The sequence below is a fragment of the Chroicocephalus ridibundus genome, chromosome 14 (genome assembly GCF_963924245.1).
Source record: "Chroicocephalus ridibundus chromosome 14, bChrRid1.1, whole genome shotgun sequence".
Taxonomy (NCBI): domain Eukaryota; kingdom Metazoa; phylum Chordata; class Aves; order Charadriiformes; family Laridae; genus Chroicocephalus; species Chroicocephalus ridibundus.
The window spans coordinates 993,341-1,012,453 of NC_086297.1; the positions used below are offsets into that span (position 1 = coordinate 993,341).

General features: G+C 37.9%; 1 protein-coding gene across 11 annotated transcripts in view; it reads right to left on the reverse strand.

The window, feature by feature from the left end:
- The window catches only part of BPTF (bromodomain PHD finger transcription factor), a 57,568-nt gene that overhangs the window by 19,149 nt on the left and 19,306 nt on the right, over positions 1-19,113 (reverse strand). For 5 of the 11 annotated variants that reach the window (XM_063352583.1, XM_063352576.1, XM_063352579.1 and 2 more), the window contains exons 3-19: positions 17,016-17,239; positions 16,237-16,434; positions 15,502-15,690; positions 12,665-12,838; positions 12,365-12,540; positions 10,746-11,101; positions 10,329-10,460; positions 9,655-9,784; positions 8,757-8,892; positions 7,815-8,033; positions 5,101-7,519; positions 4,746-4,870; positions 4,418-4,546; positions 3,971-4,121; positions 3,047-3,170; positions 1,343-1,595; positions 752-913 (exon numbers count right to left, since the gene is read on the reverse strand). In XM_063352583.1, the coding sequence (XP_063208653.1) occupies positions 752-913; positions 1,343-1,595; positions 3,047-3,170; positions 3,971-4,121; positions 4,418-4,546; positions 4,746-4,870; positions 5,101-7,519; positions 7,815-8,033; positions 8,757-8,892; positions 9,655-9,784; positions 10,329-10,460; positions 10,746-11,101; positions 12,365-12,540; positions 12,665-12,838; positions 15,502-15,690; positions 16,237-16,434; positions 17,016-17,239 (5,297 nt within the window). The remainder of the gene's footprint in view (positions 1-751; positions 914-1,342; positions 1,596-3,046; positions 3,171-3,970; positions 4,122-4,417; positions 4,547-4,745; positions 4,871-5,100; positions 7,520-7,814; positions 8,034-8,756; positions 8,893-9,654; positions 9,785-10,328; positions 10,461-10,745; positions 11,102-12,364; positions 12,541-12,664; positions 12,839-15,501; positions 15,691-16,236; positions 16,435-17,015; positions 17,240-19,113) is intronic. The other 6 variants (XM_063352586.1, XM_063352585.1, XM_063352580.1 and 3 more) reach the window with 5 other exon arrangements.

A 19,113-nucleotide genomic window follows, 5' to 3' on the forward strand; every position in this document is an offset into this window, starting at 1 on the left:
AGACTGAGGAAAGAGTGAATCTTGACAAAGATCAGTTTGATGGTAACAGCAAGTAAGTCCTCGCATTGACAGGGCGCCACAATTAGTATTATACAACCATTAAAAGCTATAATCTGATTAATTTAAAACGTAGGAGACCAGTTTAAACACCTTTCACCTACAACCTTGTGGTGCTGAAGAAAATGGGTAATGCTTTTCCTGTCACCTAAGAAATTTCAATACAAAACTAGTAGCCTTCGTGACTTCCTCAGATGCTAAGTACAACGGAGACAGAGAATTGAGCTTTTCTGTTCAATACACATTCACAAATCTCAAAGTATTAAGTCCTCTTCTTGAGGCAAGAAATAAAAAACACTAATCTTAGTTCGGAGCCAAACTGTTGCTCATCAGTGAAGAGCAGATGCAGGCATTAATAACTAAGAACAGCAGCTTTTTTTTTGTGAAGAAAGTTGTTTTATTGATGTATAATTTAGACAACGAAAAAAACAGCATGCTTCATTCCACACCGTTAAAAATAAAACCTCTAATTTTGCACTATGAAATGCAGACTAATTTATAGGCAAAAAAACTTGCATTTTTTCCCCTACGGACACAAATATGCAATACAGGGGGAACAAGCTCTAGAAACTTGTACATACATAAATATTTCTTCCCCCTTCAAGTCACAGTTTACTTCACTGGGAAAATAGCGTCAATGGAGAATTAATCAGCAAGCTGGAATACATTTTTAATTCCGTTCCCTTTCCCCTACCTCCTTGAGTTGATGGCACATTGACGGCAACAATCTTGCTGTTTGCAGGGAGTGGCAGCTTAGTTATCACTTTCCCTGCCATCGTTACTGGACTGCCTGAGATCTGGAAGGTCTGCCCTGTGCTGGCAATGGTTGTGGCTGAAGTGGCGGCTGTGCTAGTGGCTATTGAGGTACACAGAACAGTCAGTTTTAGAGCAGAGTAGTTAGTCAATGAAATGACTATTTTCAAGTACGAAACAGCAAACTACAAGATTATTTTTACAATCGTTTTTGAATGTGTCATGCTTTCTTTGGTAAAGACTCTTTTTTGGAAACAGTATGTTTATGACATGACAGCATAGCTGTCAATGATTACTAGTACAACAACGGTCAGTAACAGACGAGCCAGGTCAGAAATAAGACTACCTAGCAAGTCTGAACAAAGAAAAACCGGACAGGTATTATCTCAGAAGTGTCCCGCCGACTTAGCACGAGAGTTAAGAGCAAAGATAACAAGAAATGTAATAATGGTATATATTCTGGAGAAGGCGTAGGTGCTGTGATGGAGTTCATCCCATTTACATGTTCTTTCTGTGACAAGTGGCTACTTACCTGTTGAAGATTGGCCTTGTTTAACCCAAGTAGCAAAAGTCTGATGGAAATTCTTGTTCTGTTGGAATGTTACTGTAGCTGGAGAGCCCACTTTTGTAGTAAGTACTACTTTGGTTCCAGTGGGGACCGGGCCTGCTAAAGGGCCCACCACAACCTTCTGTGGCGCTGAGACAGTGGTTGCCGTGCTGCTGGCCGTAGTGACCGCGGGGGCCACCCCGGCTGCAGGGATCTGCTTCTGCTGTTCCAGCCGTTTCTGCAGAATTTAAAAAAAAAAAAATTAAGGAAAGGGATGATTAGCTTTTTCAGATTTTGTAAAATAAATGCTGTCTCTTTTCAGTACTGAAAAATAAAGGACTCTGGTAGGATTTCAGTCCAAGCTGTAAAGGACTGAAGAACAGGCTGTGCGTGCCCTACAGCACAAGAGTCCCTGACCTGCAGAACAACAGCTCTGCTGATAGTACACAGCCAGAAATTTTCCTTCATAGTATCTTTAAAATCCTCAGCTTACGTTAATTTCACTGGGCTCTTTACTGTAAAGAAAACTTAATAATTAGTCTCAGATTAATCTGAAAGGTTAAAAAACTTTGAAAAATACCCATCTATATTTGTCTTTGACCACGTGCATACAGCCTGCATCTATGTCAATCAGCAGTACACCGTCGTTAACATCAAGTTTATTACTACCATTCCTAAGTTTAGAGCTGCCTGCACTGAGATCCTGCCAGTTACAGAAAAAATAGAGTGCATCGCTCTACTTCACCATTAAGAAAGTAATTTTAGAAATTATTCTTTTAACTGTAAATCCAGTTTGAAGCTCGCTTAAAAAAAAAAATTAGATTCAAAATACCTTACCTTACCCTGCAACTTTCTGTGCTGTAATTGTCAAGAAGTTACATTTAATTTAGAGCCACTTTGCGATGGGATAGTATCAGTAAGCTCTTTTAAATTCCAACTAATCTAACATTCTTCCTTATGTTAGTGGAATTATCTCTTTATTTACTGATTTAAAATTCAGTGTTTGGTTAGCATTATACTGCTGTAATGCCCACAAATGAGAAACACTCACTCACTAGTAATGTATTTTCTTCAGTGAAGATGAAATGAAAAAGGAGTAAGTTGGAAAAAAGCACAATTCTTAATAACGCATGTGAAATATCAACATGGCACTGGGTTTCCCAATTTTAATTGCACACATTTATATATACACGTACACACACTTACAGCTATACATACATACATACATATATATATATTTTAAAAGTTATCAAGGGGCTTTATTGAGACAACTTTGGATAGGATAAAAATCAAAAGATTCAATCTGACTGAAGTATGAAGAACAAATGCAGCTGTATTCCCAAGGCAGCTATATACCAAGGCAGCTCTCCATTACAGCACAGAACACTGTTGACCTTACCTGGAGATTGGGGCTTCTCAGCCTTTTAAAACGGAAGCAAACTAAACCTTTTTCAAGTGTTATAAATTAGGTGAAAAAAAAAAAATATCCAAAACAAGTCTTTGCCTTAACCCCGTTTCAAAATAATGAATGTACACAGTGGGAGCAGCATCGTTTGATGGCTTAGTTTGCACAAGAAGTAGAACCTATTTGAAAAATGGTGGAAGATAAACTTTGTTTTTTGTGTTTTAATGGACGTAGACTACCAGTGCATGGTTGCTGACAGGTGGGACTACCAATAGCTCCCCCACCTGCTGGGCAGCCAATCGGTGGTGTTTTAGTTGAGCCTCCAATTGGGCCTTGAACTCCTCTGCCTTCTTCTGTTCACTAACCTTAGCCTGTTGTTCAACTGCCTGTGCCTTTTCCTTCTCCACCCTGCCAAAGACACAACCGAGAGTAAGTTATACCATCACATAAAATCCAACCATCAAACTGGATTTCATTTTATCCAGTTTAATTGCTCTTACAAGAACAAACGTCAAGACTGAAGATCACTAAAAAGCTGGTCACGGCTTTAAAAGTATTTTGAAATAAACTATTGAAGTTGCATGCAACCTCCCTGAAATACTCTGATGTTAAACTACTGCAACACCTTACAGGCAACTATTAATCAAAACTGGAATTTATAATTGCATCTGAGACTGCAAACAATCCATGTAATACCATTAGTTTTAAACAATTCTTTCTGAGACTCAAAAATGTTGTTCCCACTCTAAGCATGCAATACTGAAGATATTAATTTTATGACTTGAATATCCTCAGGCTGCATTTACCTTTACTTTGCTTGCATACATTTGTTTTCTTTGTATTCTAGAAGTATTTAAACACATAGCGTTTGAAGTCACGCGAAAAGTAGCCTAAAGGTTTTCCATGCATTACAGTAACAGCCTTTTAGCACACAACGATTAGTTCATAAGCATGGAAAAATTAATATAATATTAGTTCTAACAAATCTGTAAGATTTGCGTAAGTTTGTTTTGGTACCAGCAAATAGTTTAGCTTTGCAACTTTAAGCTTGACTATCATTATTATCAAAAGGCACAGTAAAAAAGCAACACAGATCAGCTTTAACTGACCGCAGCTACTGAGCTTTTGTTCTCTACTGGGAACTTTTATTTAACATACACACACAAATGAAAACTGCTTTCTTTAAAAGCTCATTTGAGTTGGTTTACCTTTCAGCAAATGCCCTGATCTCCCATAGCTCCAATTCCTCCTCTGCTACCCAACTTTCAATTATAACAGGGCCCGTTTGCTTGGGTGTTTCTGGCCTTTTTGGCCTTAGTGCACTTGATCGCAGTCCCTTCCTCTGCGGCGTTGGAGTTTCTTTAGAGAACAGTCAAAACACACACATTAAGCTCAATCGTAAAACAAAATTAAAAGTGTAAAACAAGATTCAGTGTCTTTTTCAGCCTCATTTTATCAACAGGAAGGCCTTTCAGCTTCAGGTAAATCACATCAGTTAGTTAAATGCACCATTTGTTTCCCGTAGGCGAATGAATAGTTCATGTCAAGCTATATTTGCTCCCTTGATGGTCTGAATTAACGTAAAGATCCAGTTGCCTCCATTTCTGCAGGAGCCTATGGGAAGGGGGAGGAAAAAAAGGTACAAACAAACATACCTTTCGGAGCCTCTGGTACACCAATGGGACAAATAATTTTTCTTATACAGTACTCTGACCGGATGCCATATGGACCAACATCTCTTCGCTTGATTATTTCTGTTGTTGTAATTTCAGTTTCAGTTGTTTCTACAACAAATTAGTCCCAATATGTTAATAACAAAAAACAAATAAAAGCTAAACCTCCAATCAACCCAATATACTCCGGGTAGAGAAACGGCAACTAATAAAAAACTGTTGACTAAAATAATTCAAATGCCATAGCTAATGTCAAGCCTTTACAGAAATGCTTTGCATTAAGAAACCCAGAAATTTACAGAAATAATACCTGTACGTGTAGTTCCTCCCCCAGGTGGAGCTTTTGCTGCCATATCATCCCATTTGAGACATGCCCACAACAATCGCAACATAAGGCTCACTCCAGCCAATGATCTTACTGTTTGAAGTCGGTACCTAACAACAGAGTATTAATTGTTTTTAAATCAAAACGTATTCAAAATACCTAACCAAACCAACGGGACAAAGGTTTTCCACTCTACCTTTATTGAAGACTATAGAAAATTATTGAATAACAAACAGCAAAATTTGCATGTTTGGGCACAAATATGTATACCACTTGTATTTTAAAATTCAATTAATTTCATCGCATCCTAAACTTTTCTTCAAAAACACAAAGTATGTACCTCCAAGTGATCCCAAAAGTTGGCCTTGGGGATGGATATGGCCAGATATCCAAGGCAGGCTTTGCATTGTAATTGAAATAGGGAACTTCTCTGATCCCTCCTTTTCTGGCCAGCTTTTTCAAGTCATCATTGGGTAAAACAAATATGCTTTTTTTACTGCTTTTGGTAACAAATTTTCTGTAAGATGGTAAGGCAGTTCCAGAACGAGTTTTTTTGGGTCTTGCAAATTTCATCAACTTCACTTTGTCTTTTGTAGAATATTCTTTGCTGACAGTCATGGAAGTCACCAAGGTGCCTTCTGGAGTGGTCAGTGAATCGGTTACTGTTGTTGTGACCACTGTTTTACTACGCTCTTGTACAGAAATGATGTCAGCGTTACTGTCTGTAGCTGGAGTGGTAAGCTTCGTTACAGTAGTGGTGGTGGTTACAGTGGATATGGCACAGTTTTCTGTAGATGATACTACTGTTGTTTTCTCATCATTAGAAGCTAGAGTCTCTGCAACTTTAAACACAGTTTTGGATTCTGTAGACACAGTTGATGTTGTGGTAGTCACTTCAGTAATAACAGTTTTTACTTTACTTTCTCCGTTGATATTTTCCATTTTATATGTCTGTACACCGTTCTGATCAGCAAAGTCACTACTCAAGCTAGATTCCTCGCATGAGGTTACAGGTGATGGAGCGACTTTCTTATCCTCAGTTACTTCCGTTTCCATAGATTCTGTTTCACTATTCAGGTTATTTTCTTTACAGAGAGTATGCGTTGGTGTGGAAGCAGAGCCCACAAAGGCAGATCTCTCAGGAGAAAGCTGTTTTTCTTCAGTTTTCTGTACGTACTTGGGAACTTCATCTGGTGGCTGAGGACTCTCTCCAGATTCAAACTCAGCTGAACTCTGCAGACGTGACTTGGGGTCCATGTTATTTTTGTCCTTTGTGTCCTCTGTCATGATGTCACCATTCATGAATGGTTTTACTGAAGATTCCTTAAAAGTTAATGGTTTTATTTCATGTTCTGGAATGGATTTATTAATATTATTAACTTTTGGTTCAATATCACCCCCTGCCTTAGTTTCACAGGTATCCTTAACTAAGCGGTCATCATTTGATAATACTTTAATGTCATTGTCTTTTCCATTCATTTGAAATGCTGATTTTTCTTTTTCTCTCTCAGTTTCTTCATCTTTATTATTCTTTTTGTCAGTAACACTGTTTAGATTTGTCTGATCAAGATATTTGTTTATGGTACCTGTCTCCACTTGCAGTTCCTGACCTTTCTTTTGACCATTAGCCTCAGTTAGTTTAGAGCTCCGTAAATCCTCATCAACTTCTACCTCATCCATGTGTTCCGGCGTTTGACTTTCAAGGTTTCTGTCAGAAATCAGCTCTTTTTTAAATGGTTCTAGATCTTTACTAACTGATTTTTGGTGAAATATAGTCTTATTTTCAGATTTACTTTCAGTCTTTCCTGGAGCACTTTCCTCCTCCATTTCACTTTCTTGAGAGGATGTTGGTTCAATATGGCTTTTTATCACACAGTTGTTTTCTGGATCTTTGCTCTGCTGTTCAGAATTCCCTTCTGAATCTGTGCTTTCAAGAGTGGCCAGAGCATCTTTTCTACAGCTGCTTTCAGTAGCCACTGGCTCCAAGTTTTCACGTTCACGCTGAGCCGCTCTGGTAACAGGTAGTTTTTCTTGCAAAGGTATTTCACTTGTTCCTGAAACATCCCATTTGCTTCTACCTTCTGCATTTGTTTGTTTCAAGCCATCCACAAAGGAACTCTCAGGCTGTCCAAGAACCTCTTGTCCTTGACACTTATCAGCAGTCATAGGTTCAGGATTGTCTTTACTATCATTCTGAACGGAGCTTTCACCATCGGAGGACCGAGGTGAGTCTTCATCCAGCAGCCGGCCTTCTCTCTTTGACAACCTGTTTGTCAAAGGCAAAGAGGGTTCATCTAGCTCACCACTCTTGGTACAAGCGATGCTGCCCATCGGCAAGCAGTCCTGTTCTGCATCTTCGGTTTGGGTCTTATCTGAAACACCGGTTTGATCTCGAGAAGACACGTTGAACTGGCTTCCTTCTTTTACTTTTCTCATTTGCAGCTCATTTATGTTTTTCTGGGGGCTTACAGATCGAATGCCTACTGTTTTAGCACTAGCCTCCAGCTTCATCCTTTCTAGACGTTGTTTTTCTTCCAGTGTAAACTGTTTTATTCGCCTCTCAAGTAGTCCATCTAATTTTGATGATTTTACTTTCCTTTTGTAGCAAGTCCTTAAATGAAATCCCTCGCTGACATTGATTATATCCAGCTTACAATCACTATCCTCATCTTTTACGGGGGATTCAATTTTCACATCGTCTACATCCATAGGTTCTTCCTTGATGACTTTATCATTTTCACCATCGATTTCTTTTTCAGCTGTGAAGAAGAAATAACTCTGAATCAGTAAGCTCCCCTGACAATGAATACCAAACTGTATTTTTACATTAAGTACTAAGAAACAAACAGACCTTTTAGCATATTAATAGATTTCAAGAAAAAGGGAACAAAAACGTCAGACATTACTACAAGGGATTGTAAGCAATCAACTGAGACATTTAAAATGTCTTGACAGAACCTGTTACAGGGTTTTTCAACAGTTATTTCTGAGGTCCTATGCTTTTACATATCTATGTAACAACTAGCTAGTTTTATAATAACTTAAGCATATCACCTTTGTCTTTTGCATGATCTAGATTTTCAGAAATTGTATCAACTTCTACTTTTTCTTCATGCGACTTTTCTTCTTTCACTTCTTTCTCCAAGGTTTCTGAAACATCTGCTTTGTCTTTTGCTTGCAGATCACTAGAATCCTTTGTTCTGTCCTTCTCTGGTTTTACCTTAATTGGACCTTTTCGTTTATCCAAGTTGCATTTTTCATCTTCACTCTTTGCTATTAACAAATTAATTAAACGGTTACAATTATTCAGAATATTTTTCATACTCTGATACACTTTAATGTATGTTAGTTTACCTCTCAGATCATTCACACATCATTACTGAAATTCAGTAACAGAATTAAGTATACAATTGTAACATCACAGATTAAGCTTAGTGCAATACTGAATAATAATAAAATATCTAAAAGCCCACCAGAGATAAAAATGTTTCATTTAAATTATTTTTTCAGGAGCCCATGTTCAGCTTTTCTTTAAAACACACAAACAAGAACCCAAATAAAAACGAAACCAAACCAACCAAACAAAAACAAACAAACACCCCAAACCACCAAAATCCCCACCCATTTTTCAGGAAACTAAATACCACTTTCTGAAAACCCAGCCTTTTAAGAGCATATTAATTCAGACTGCGAAAACTCACTAATAATTTGTAATAATTTTGATTTCTACAGTTAAGTCAGAATGGACATTAGTATTCAAGCAACTGTGCTTAACACTGTAGTGGCTATTCATTGCAACGCAGAAAGCGAGACAAATCGAATTTAACCATCACGCAGACAACACTGGAAGCAGCAGCATCCATTTCGTGCTTAGTCCAGTTAAAAGCAACAGGGAAAGTCTACGTAACAAACATCACATGCAAATAATTAACTGAATAAGCAATAAAAAGCCGCATGTTAGTAACTACAAAAAATGTAAGCAATGCAGACACTTACTTGGTAGCAACTTTCTGTAATTCGTGTTAGTATTTCCAGGCAGTTTGGGCATAAACCTGTGGACATGTGTTTTACTAATCCAGCTCCAGCCACCATATCCCGTTACTCTATATTCCTCTCCTTTTTGCTTCCAAACCTGTTAAATATTTTAAAAATAGTAGTTTTAATGGTGCTATTTACTGCATTATTAAAGTATGTATTGATTTAAGAACCTAAAATGATTTAAAAAACCCCAAACCAAGAAACTTCAATTCACAGACTTTCTCGAGCAAGTGGAATTACATCTGTGAAATAACATACTATCCCAAATTAAAGATATATCTGCTGATAATTGATTCTATTATAGTAACATCTAAAAGCTGTGTAACTATGAGAATCTATTTACCTAAAAGCTGAAAGATTATACAAGTTTCTTGAATCAACCTGTATTTGTTACAACAAATAAATTTAGAGCAAAGAAACACTCCAAAAAAGTATTTAATATCTACTGTAGGAGAACAGAGAGGTTTCTACAGTAGTTCTCATCGTATTATATACCTTCCAAAGTAAAGGCTAGCTTTTTTGGGGGGGAAGCAGGGATGGGAGGGGAGCACTGACGAGGGACAGCCAGCCAGCCAAGATTCCAGTAACCATCTAGAACCCTTCCATGCGGAACGGCTGCATTTTGCAGACAAACCCCTGTCAACTCAGGCAGTGTCACTGAGAGCATAATACATGTCAAATTTAGTTCAGACCAAGATTATGTGCTGGAATACGTGGGCATGGTTCCTGTTCCAATGGCAGAGAGTAACACAATGACATTAAAATTTTAAGTTTAAAATGAAAACAGAAAAAGAGTATGAAACCAACAATTTCTGTTTGGTTTTTTTTTTGTTCTTCACACAAAAGAAAACCTTACCTGATGTTTGACAGGAAATGTGTATTTCACCCATGTAGCTTGCTGCATTGTTTCTTCTTCTTCTTGTTTTCTCTCCTTTTTTTTCACTTTCTCCTTTTCTTCTCTTTCTATTGCTGTCATTCTGCGTAATCTAATACATACAGATTTAAGTACATTTAAGTACAGGATCTTGTAAGAAGTCAAAGAGCTGCATATACTTCCCCTTTGAACAATTTTAAACATCTGAAGTTAAGAAGAAGGCCCAACGTCAGGTTATCTGTATCACTTGCGATAGGAACGCTGCTTTTTTTGGCTGTTCCAGTAAGGCAAACACCGCTGCCTGCCACTGGGTCTAACATCAGACACATTTAGTTTCGGCTTCTATGACACAACAAGAGACAAAAGACGGGACTCGGCTGAACTGAGTGTGTTGAAATTTGCTCTCCTAGTCTCCCAAAATTGTATCACTTTGAGACTGTGGCTCACAGAAAGAAAACCAACTTGCTTCGCAGGAGCAATGACATTATAAAAATCTTGTTGAGTATTTTCAGTGTTTCCGGTTGAGAAAAAACACTTCAGGTGCTGAATGACTGACTAAATTTAAACATAATTCTTACAGGCTTAGAGGAACTAGTAATTGTAAAACAAAGTAAAGTTCTCATATTCAAAAAGATTGTTATGCTTATTTATTTTACCTAGTGTGCCCCAACGATTCCCGCCAGATTGGCAGCATGACAACTGGTTTAATTGCACATTCCAATATAGCCAGCGCTAGTGCAAATTCTCTAGGTTTGCTGCACATCTGAACAGCCTTAATCCAGTTAGACCTAAATTGGAAAAGAGACAAAAACCTGAAACATATACATGCACTAATACAACATAGATTTAATGGTAGGATAAAACCTCCTATATTTTAATACTTTATTCAAATGTGCAATCCTTTTCGCCGTCCATCACAAAACACAAATGTGTTATCTTATATCTTAATATATTGAAGCACACAGTGCTTGGAAATCACTGATTTTGAAAAAAACAAAGACCACTGCTTATTAATACAGTTAACAAAATTACAAGTAAAACAAGAAAATATATATTTTCATGTATTAATTTACCTGTGGGAAGCCCAGTTAGGGTGAAGGAATGACGCCGGGATATTGTTTTCTAGCTGAATAATAGTTAGCCTCAAGGTGGATATGGTGAGAACTTTGGACCCATGTACAGACCCGTTCCATTTGAACTCTCCAGCAGGAGTCAGACAGAATTTGTGCGAGAGATGCCGTCTCTTGTCATGGTCTTCCCTGTGCTGGTGCTTGTTCAATGCGAATGAATTAGTGGCATACTGATTATGATAAACACGATACTTCCCCTCTTGCCCTAATTTGAAATAATTGTTGATATTTCCTTTCATCACGACTTCCTTCTTTGTGTTCATTCGGGAGACTTCACCTTGAGAGTTGACCACCAGAACCTTGGGAAAGAAAGACTGATTTTAAAGATTCACTTAAGTTTCAAATATTTCTATTTACTTACTTACGATTTAGGCTTCAACTGTCTACATATAGAATACAAAAAAATACCTTGCATCAGTTTGTAGAAGCAAATAACTGTTTACCTGATATACTCTATATAGGTACTTCATCCCTGATTCTAGATAGAGTCAAGATATTCCCAAAGATCAACTTTAACATTAAACAACCCATCATCCAGGCTCCTCGGGACGTCAAACAGGAACCCTGTTTGCTGGTCTGAATTATGCTCATTGAGGGAGACAGCTGTGGGAAAACAGCTTCACTAAACTTAAGTAAGCTTTCTGTGAAACCCCTCCTGGGTAAATCACAGAATTCATACACGTAGCTAAGCAAACAAACATCTTTGACTTTGAAAACATGGCATGGATAACATCACTGGTCTAATTACTCATAACTGAGTTCCAAATTTGAGAGGTTTATGAATGAATATGCTAAATGCTAACTTACAAGGCAAACCAGTTAACAAAAATAAAATTAATACAGCAAACAATATGCAGACAACTAACTGCAAAGAACTCCTTAAACACTTCTTAAATACCCAAAGAAACTGGGCTACTTAAAAAAACACCAAACACCACCAAACAACAAAACCACACCACAAAACAAAGCACCAAAAACCCAACAAACAACCTATAGCCATACAAACGATGCACAAAAACTGTATCCCAACTGGCAGACGTTTGAGAGAGAGATTTCACTTTCGTCTACATCAAGCAGTGCTACTATTTTGCAATGATTGCCTTTAAATGGGCATGGTCTGCCAGTACAGATTTGTTAGGAACTGGAAGTGTGGCTATTGCCTAGGTATTCAAACAACAATCAAACACAAACCACTGCAAAGTTGTAGTTTTGGCACACCAGTTCTGAGGAATTTGAAGACAGAAGTGGGACAAAATGCATATAACTTATTACTGGCTATACAGTAAACAATTCTCTAACTTTTATGACCAGTGCGGTGAAGTGCACGGGGTCACTCTCAAACCACTCTGTTGGCAGCAACTCAAGAGATCAACTGCAACGGAGAAGGAGGAAAAAAGGTTCCTGTGATACCGCACTTCCACCATTTGCTAATTTGTTTTTACTCTTTTTTTTTTTAAAGTACCTCCACAGTCTGCCAAAATAACTTCTGTTATTTTTAAGAAGATTATCAGTTTTTTAAAACAGTTTTCACACTTGTTGAGTTTTCCAAGATGTGCACAAACCTCTCTGCCTTCTTTATATAATTTATTTGCTTCGTGTGCTGCAGCAGCAACCTGCTGGCTTTTCATCTGGCTCAACTTGCTATCTGGATTTCGTAATCTTGTGAGCATTCGCGTCGAACCTGGCGTGCCTTTTCCTGCGCCTGGAGAATCACTTCTTTCACCATTAGATTTCTCTCCTGCCCAGGAAAAACAGGCTTTTAAAACAAACTTAAAAACTGGAAGTTTTCTACTGATGTATGCGAGTTATAAAATAAAAAGAAAAGAAGCATAAAATGAAAGTCAGGACGCTATTATTATTACCTATGTCTTCTGAAGTCTGGGATCCCCTCTCTGCATTTTCAGCATCATCAGGCGTCTTGATGGAGTCATTCTGCCCCGCGCCCAGCTCGCTCCCGTTGCTGTTTTCAACATCTGGCTGCAGAGGCGCAGCAGATGCACTGCTACTGGTGCTAGGGATCATCTGACCAGTTTCTTCTACAAAAGAACAACTTCATTTTTAGTTTTTCTTTTAAATTGGATCAATGCAATTTTTTCTAGCTTTAAATTTTTCATCAAAAAAAAAAAAAAGGAGTCAGATGAACATCTTTTGCTGGACTGGAGAGAAATACCCATAAAATATTGATTTCCTCCAGAGCACTGTATCCATGAAAGTATTTTTTGTTCCGTTTCAAGCAGTTTCAACTTTTACAGCTCTGAAGAACTGAAATTCCTATTTGGATGAAATACGAATGTATTTTAAACACAAGACAATTTTTTCTATAGATGCACATACAGAGAACCCTCTAACTGAGACTTTGTTTTGCAGATTTCATGAAATTTGGTATTCCTGCAGCTTCTATGATTTTATTTCTTTCCATTTTCTTGTGCTTTAGCTGTTCCTCAAAGCATACACCTTTCAGTTCCCCTCCAGTTTTCCACCGAGTCTTTGATTGTGTGAACTGTGATTCAGCACATTAATTCTGAGGAATCCCACAGATTTCAGTTCAGTTGGCACCACTCTGTATCTTAACTCCTCCTCTGAGAACTTAAAATATCAGCCTCCTTCTTACAATCTGATGGGACTACACGGTGCTTCAAGCTCAGTAGGGCAACCACGTTCTTGGTCCTCAGTTGTCCTTGTTGCCGTCTGCCTGACAGCTGTGGACATCATTGCCACGGCATACTGCCCGAGTTTGATCTTCTGACTAAAGCACCAGCAAACTGCAGCTACCTAGAAATAAATCACTCAGCTTCCCAGTAAGAACAAGCCACAATCTCTCAAAACAACATTGTCTTGGTTTTGTGCACAAGAGACGGCTTAGTTGTTTAAAAAATGCAAGATTTTTTTCCGTTTCTAGAATTCTTCCAAAACATCAGGGACTCTGTTGTTATTAAGAAACGTGACAGAACAAAACGTCCTTTTTGTGACATATTCACTCCTAGCAGAAAGACAATTAGATAAATATTCTGGGATTCTTAGAAGATCCCTAACCCGAATGTGTCTTGATTTCTGGCTCTGCCAAGTGGGTGGCCACCACCCTTCGATCCATTTCCCTTTTTACTAAGAGGAAAATCAGAACCACTCGTGGTGCCTGCTGTTCGGCGGGGAAGCACCCAAACAAGACTCTTAATAACAGACTCATACCCACACTGCGTTTAACAAGGATGGTGACAGACGTTCTCGTCTAGCTTTGCGTTTTACTCTTATTTTCCCCCTCTCTGGGGGCAGCTGCCTCACCGCTGCTGGTTCAGTATCTCTCCCTCCCTCCCTCCGAAATAAGTCTCAAACTGAAATTTCATAACAGGAACAGAAATACCACTCTGACTACAGTAAGTTAGACTTGAGGAAGAACGCTCTGCGTACACACACTCTCCTACAAAAAAAGCCCACTACTGTGAAAACAAACTAGAAGCTTTGGAAGGAGAAAACTACCTGTGAAAGTATAATAAAGAAATAATGAAAGTGAATCTTTAAAATACAGTTCGAACCCACAAATGTGCCTGGAACAAAGTTATAGGATGTGTATCTTTTCCATTAAACCTCTATACAGTTATTTTAACTTCAAAATGGAATAAAAAATATGACAACAGGCAAAAAAATTTGGTTAAATATCTAAAATGTGTGCTTTTTGTCCCAAGCACTAGGACATTTTCTGCATTAAAAAAGTGCATTACAAGGCTTCCAGATTAGGGATTAATCTTAACTTTCATTTTCTCCTCCTGTTAAAGTTCATTACAAGGTCTGGATGCATTCGCATCTGCAAGTTCAAGGAGCACAATCTGTATCTGAATGCAGAACTATTTCCGTAGGAGAGAAACGTTTACTAACATTTTTTAAAACACAAAAGACTGAGTATGGCTACATCACAGATTAGAGTATTTTTACATTTTTAAGAACAGAAAATAAAATTCTGATTATTTTAACAGTATTCAGATGTTTGGAACAACATCTGGTTATGTAGTAAAGCTTGTTAATAGGATATAATTCTAAATGTAATAGAGTATCATTCTAAAATGCCACACTGATAATTTACGTTACACCTAATCAAGTACCATTTATTCTTAAATCTAAAATTTGGGTGGTTTTTTCATTAGTGTATATTACTACTTTTGAATCACTGTCATGGCAGAACAAAACACGTTAAAATACAACAAGAGCCCCTGTGCTTACAATTCTGAAATCTGTTTAAAATTCCTAGCATGGCAATTTTAATCTTGACATTTCAGTGCAACGGTTTACTCACGTGAACGAAAATACTTTGTTTGTTAGTAATTTATACAGTAAATGAGAGGTTAAAATAATAAACAAGCCAGCAGCAAATTAGAATTTGAAATAAACTTTGATAGGATGCTAATGATCATTATGGATCACTATGGAAAAATAAAATATACAGAAAATAGAACATAAAAAGCTTAGCCATAGTCATCTTTGGAAGGCATGGAAACAAATGCTAATGTCACGGAGGACCACGAATTTCAAGCACTAGTTGCAAGAAAATTAACTTTGAAATGTTAATGACAACGTAGCAGTAAAGGATGGCACTGCAAGCAAACAGCATGAGTGATATGCGCTGTGAATGGTTTTAGTGGACAAACCGGATAGAAAACTTAACAGATTCCCCAAATTACAGAGGCATCGGTAACAGTGCCTTCTGTACCTGAGAGTTCCTGAGGGAGCTCTGATGCCACCTTCTTCTCTGCCACGTTGTTGCTATCAAAGGTTTCTGACTGACACCCCATTGCGTTCTTCCCTTCAGAGCAACTAGTCTCTCCTGCAGAAGGATTTGTGTTGCTGTCATCAGTGCTTGATGTCACAGAGTTACTTTTATCCCCAACGACTGTTGCCTCTACAGTAAAATGCACAACAAAACTTTAGGGATATTCTTTAGTATGTTTCAGGATGTCGTTTGGCATCATCCATAGAAAGCAACTTCAGCAGCTTTGTTTGTTTGATAATGCTGAAAAACAACAAGCTTTCTCCTTTCCTCTTTTTTTTCTCTTTTTCTCTTTTTTTTTTCCTGCGAGATAGTATTGTCTCAGACTCAAAGAACACACTAATTCTGATGACGAAAACAATGTTAAAAATGATGTAATATTGCTTATTACAAATGTGTTGATCACAACCTGTAAGTGCCACCTGTACCTCAAGCCAAGGTATCGACAAGCTAGCTGTATTTAACTTGAAAAGTAGGAAAATTGTTGAAATTACTTAATAATTAAAACATACAACCACAAAGAAACTGAGAAATATCACCTATTACTTAAAAAAATAACTTAGAGAATCATTAAAAAAAAATAAATACCCCATTAACACTTAAAGAAATGTGAGGATCTTAACTAAAAATTCCCTTTACTTAAATGAAGTTGTTAAAGCACAGTCATAGTTTCTTTACCTTCTGTTTTCACTTTTTCCGCATCTTCCTCAGTGGATGTCTGCTCAATTTTATCTTGGTCTCCAGATTCTTCCTTGCCCCTCTCAGCATCCGTCTGGTCATTATCAACATCACTTTTGGCCTTTTCTTCATCATCTGCTGTGTTTTTGTCTTCCACTATTTCTCCTTTTCTTGCTCTGATAACGTCCAAAATTTCATCTACAATAGAACGTATGTTGCCATCAATAAACAACACACCACCACCTACAGAGCCACTGAGCAGAAATAACATGACATAAATACTACTTTTCGATGAGATAAAAGATAACATCCAACTTCTTACTACTTTTCCCCACTTGGAAGAAACAATTCCAAAGATCTAATTATTGATTGCTCAGTTATGCATTTATATAGTGATGACTTAAATCCACTTTTAAACCTGAGTATCTAATCTTCACATGTTCCCTAGAACCGAAGTTCAAACCTTCACAGATTTGTATTGCTATTTATTGCTGCAAGGTAGATAAATTAAGTTGGTGGGGAACTGCAGAGGAGACATGCATTATTCCACACTTTCCATAATATTGGTGCAAATATTAGAGCTCCAATACTTTTGCCACTCCACGTCTCATTGGAATACATGAAACAGTGCTGCAAGTAGTCAGCACTACACAGCCATGCTGGTACACCTGCGTGGAAATTCTCTATCAACTTCTATAAACTTCTTATAATAAAATACATATACTCTGGTATTTGATCTGAAGTGCAACATCTATTCCCATTAAACAAAATATTCTTACCATTTGCTGCAGAAAGGAAAGACTTGTTGTTGCCCCTTGCTTTATTAGTCAGGTCTTCTGTCACATCCATGTGCCGATGAATTTCCTCACGCATCTCTTCCAGAGTTTTACATAGGTCAGCTTCCCAGTAATCTTTGTCTAGGCATTCAACTAACTCTGCCAGCTGTATCTTTGTGCTATAGTACCAGATTTTCTTATCTTTCTCACTTTCTGAATCTTCCTCTCTGTAAGAGTATAAAAAAAAATTAAAAATATCTGGATAAATGACAAAGATTAGTATCAGCCTACTTTTTTGTAGAAAACTATTAAATGCCAATACCTGAATGTGAATAAACAAATCACACGAGGACACTTACATACACCCAGTTCAGTACCCACATACTCCTTTCTTGCTTTCCTCCCTTTTTTTCATCCCCTCAGAAGTTCTCATGACAACTTCCTCGGGAAAACTTTTGAAGAATCTCCTTAAAACTGGTTTGTCCAATCTGGCAACAGGGTTTATTCTCATTATGTTTACCATTAGTGTAACTAGTAATCTACTAAGTCTCACACAATTTGCAATGAGAGAGGGTATGGATCCAGAATCCATAAAGGTTAGTGTTTCTGACTGCATTTTCAGGAAATAGTGCTTAGGAAATTCAAAGTGTAGAATGTCACTTTCATAAAGTAGTTTATATTAGTATCCCTATGGCATTCACCTGTGAGCGGGTCAGTAGGGGACAACAGAGTCACAATACGATCCTATGAAAAGATCAAGGGTTTTCCACACTTTTTTATCTGGGGTACTCCATAACACCACAAGCCGAGACAAAACTACTGAAGGACCAGAGTGACAAAAGCATCTCAACAGGGCCACCAGACCCACGTGAACTCCATAAATGTCTCGGGTAACAGGCTCTCCCAGAGGGCTGGAGAGCGTAAGGAGGACGCTCCAAGCGGTTCCGCAGAAGGCTGCTTGACTTCAGCTTGGCTTGTTGGGTCCTGGTAAGCAGCAGCCACTGGATCCAGGCTGGCTGTAGGCAGGACCACGCATTTCTGCAACATCGTACGAGGTGACACAATGGTTTATCAGCCTGGCCTCCACAGGTGGAAGAGGAGATAAACTACTGCTACACTTGCACTACCTGTAAAAGCATTACAGGCCTCTGGCCCACTAATAATCCTGAACAAAATTCTCAACAGGAATGGAAAACTGATTGTCATTTCCCAGGTCTGCCCTTGTAAGGTTTCTTTTGTGTTCCTCTCGACTGGCTGCCTCCACGTGGCTGATACGTTAAAGATGGTAAAAACTGGCCTCAGATATTCAGAAAGCCAAACCACCATTAAGGCAACCTGATCATCATCTATCTACTGTTTTCCACGTTCTGTTTATGAAACAACTGTAATATCCGCAACTTAATCAGAATACTACTAAACCAAGGTGGGTATGAAGTATATAATGGCAACATTACTCAAAATTCAACTGCTAATTTATCACAACCATTACTACAAAACAGACTTTGGTTTTTATGATAGAACCAATTGCAAAGAAATACTATAATTTGTCTCAAAGGCCTTTGCTCATAAAAAGCAACTAATTCTACTTTACCCATTTACTCCTCTAGGCTACCAGTAACTTTCCATTAGTTTTAACAAGTTAGCATTGTTAAGTTTGACAAATTTTCTCAGAAAACAGCTCATTTCAGGAAGACTGCCCACATACTACACATCAAAAAGTAACAGATGAACGTTGACAATCATTTGACACTATGGAATATTCTATGCCTGTAGCTTTCTATGTTAAAGAAAAATTATTATTTAAACTATGTTTCCTCCAAACCAAGAAACTTATTTCCTAACAACAATAGGAATGGCAGCACCTTTATTATTCTTTGTGAACAAAAGCCACAGAAAAGGAAGATAAAGGCAAACACCCAAAACCTAAGATGGAAGGGGAGACGAGAATGCAGGAAATACAGCTTTATACAGCAAGAGGAAAGAAAAGGATGAAACAAAATGCTTAAGTAAAAAGGAGAGGGAAAGGATGCCTTCTGCATTTCCCTGGCAAATGTCCAACGAAGTGGCGAGAGCAAGACACTCCTTACAAACAGGACTGTAG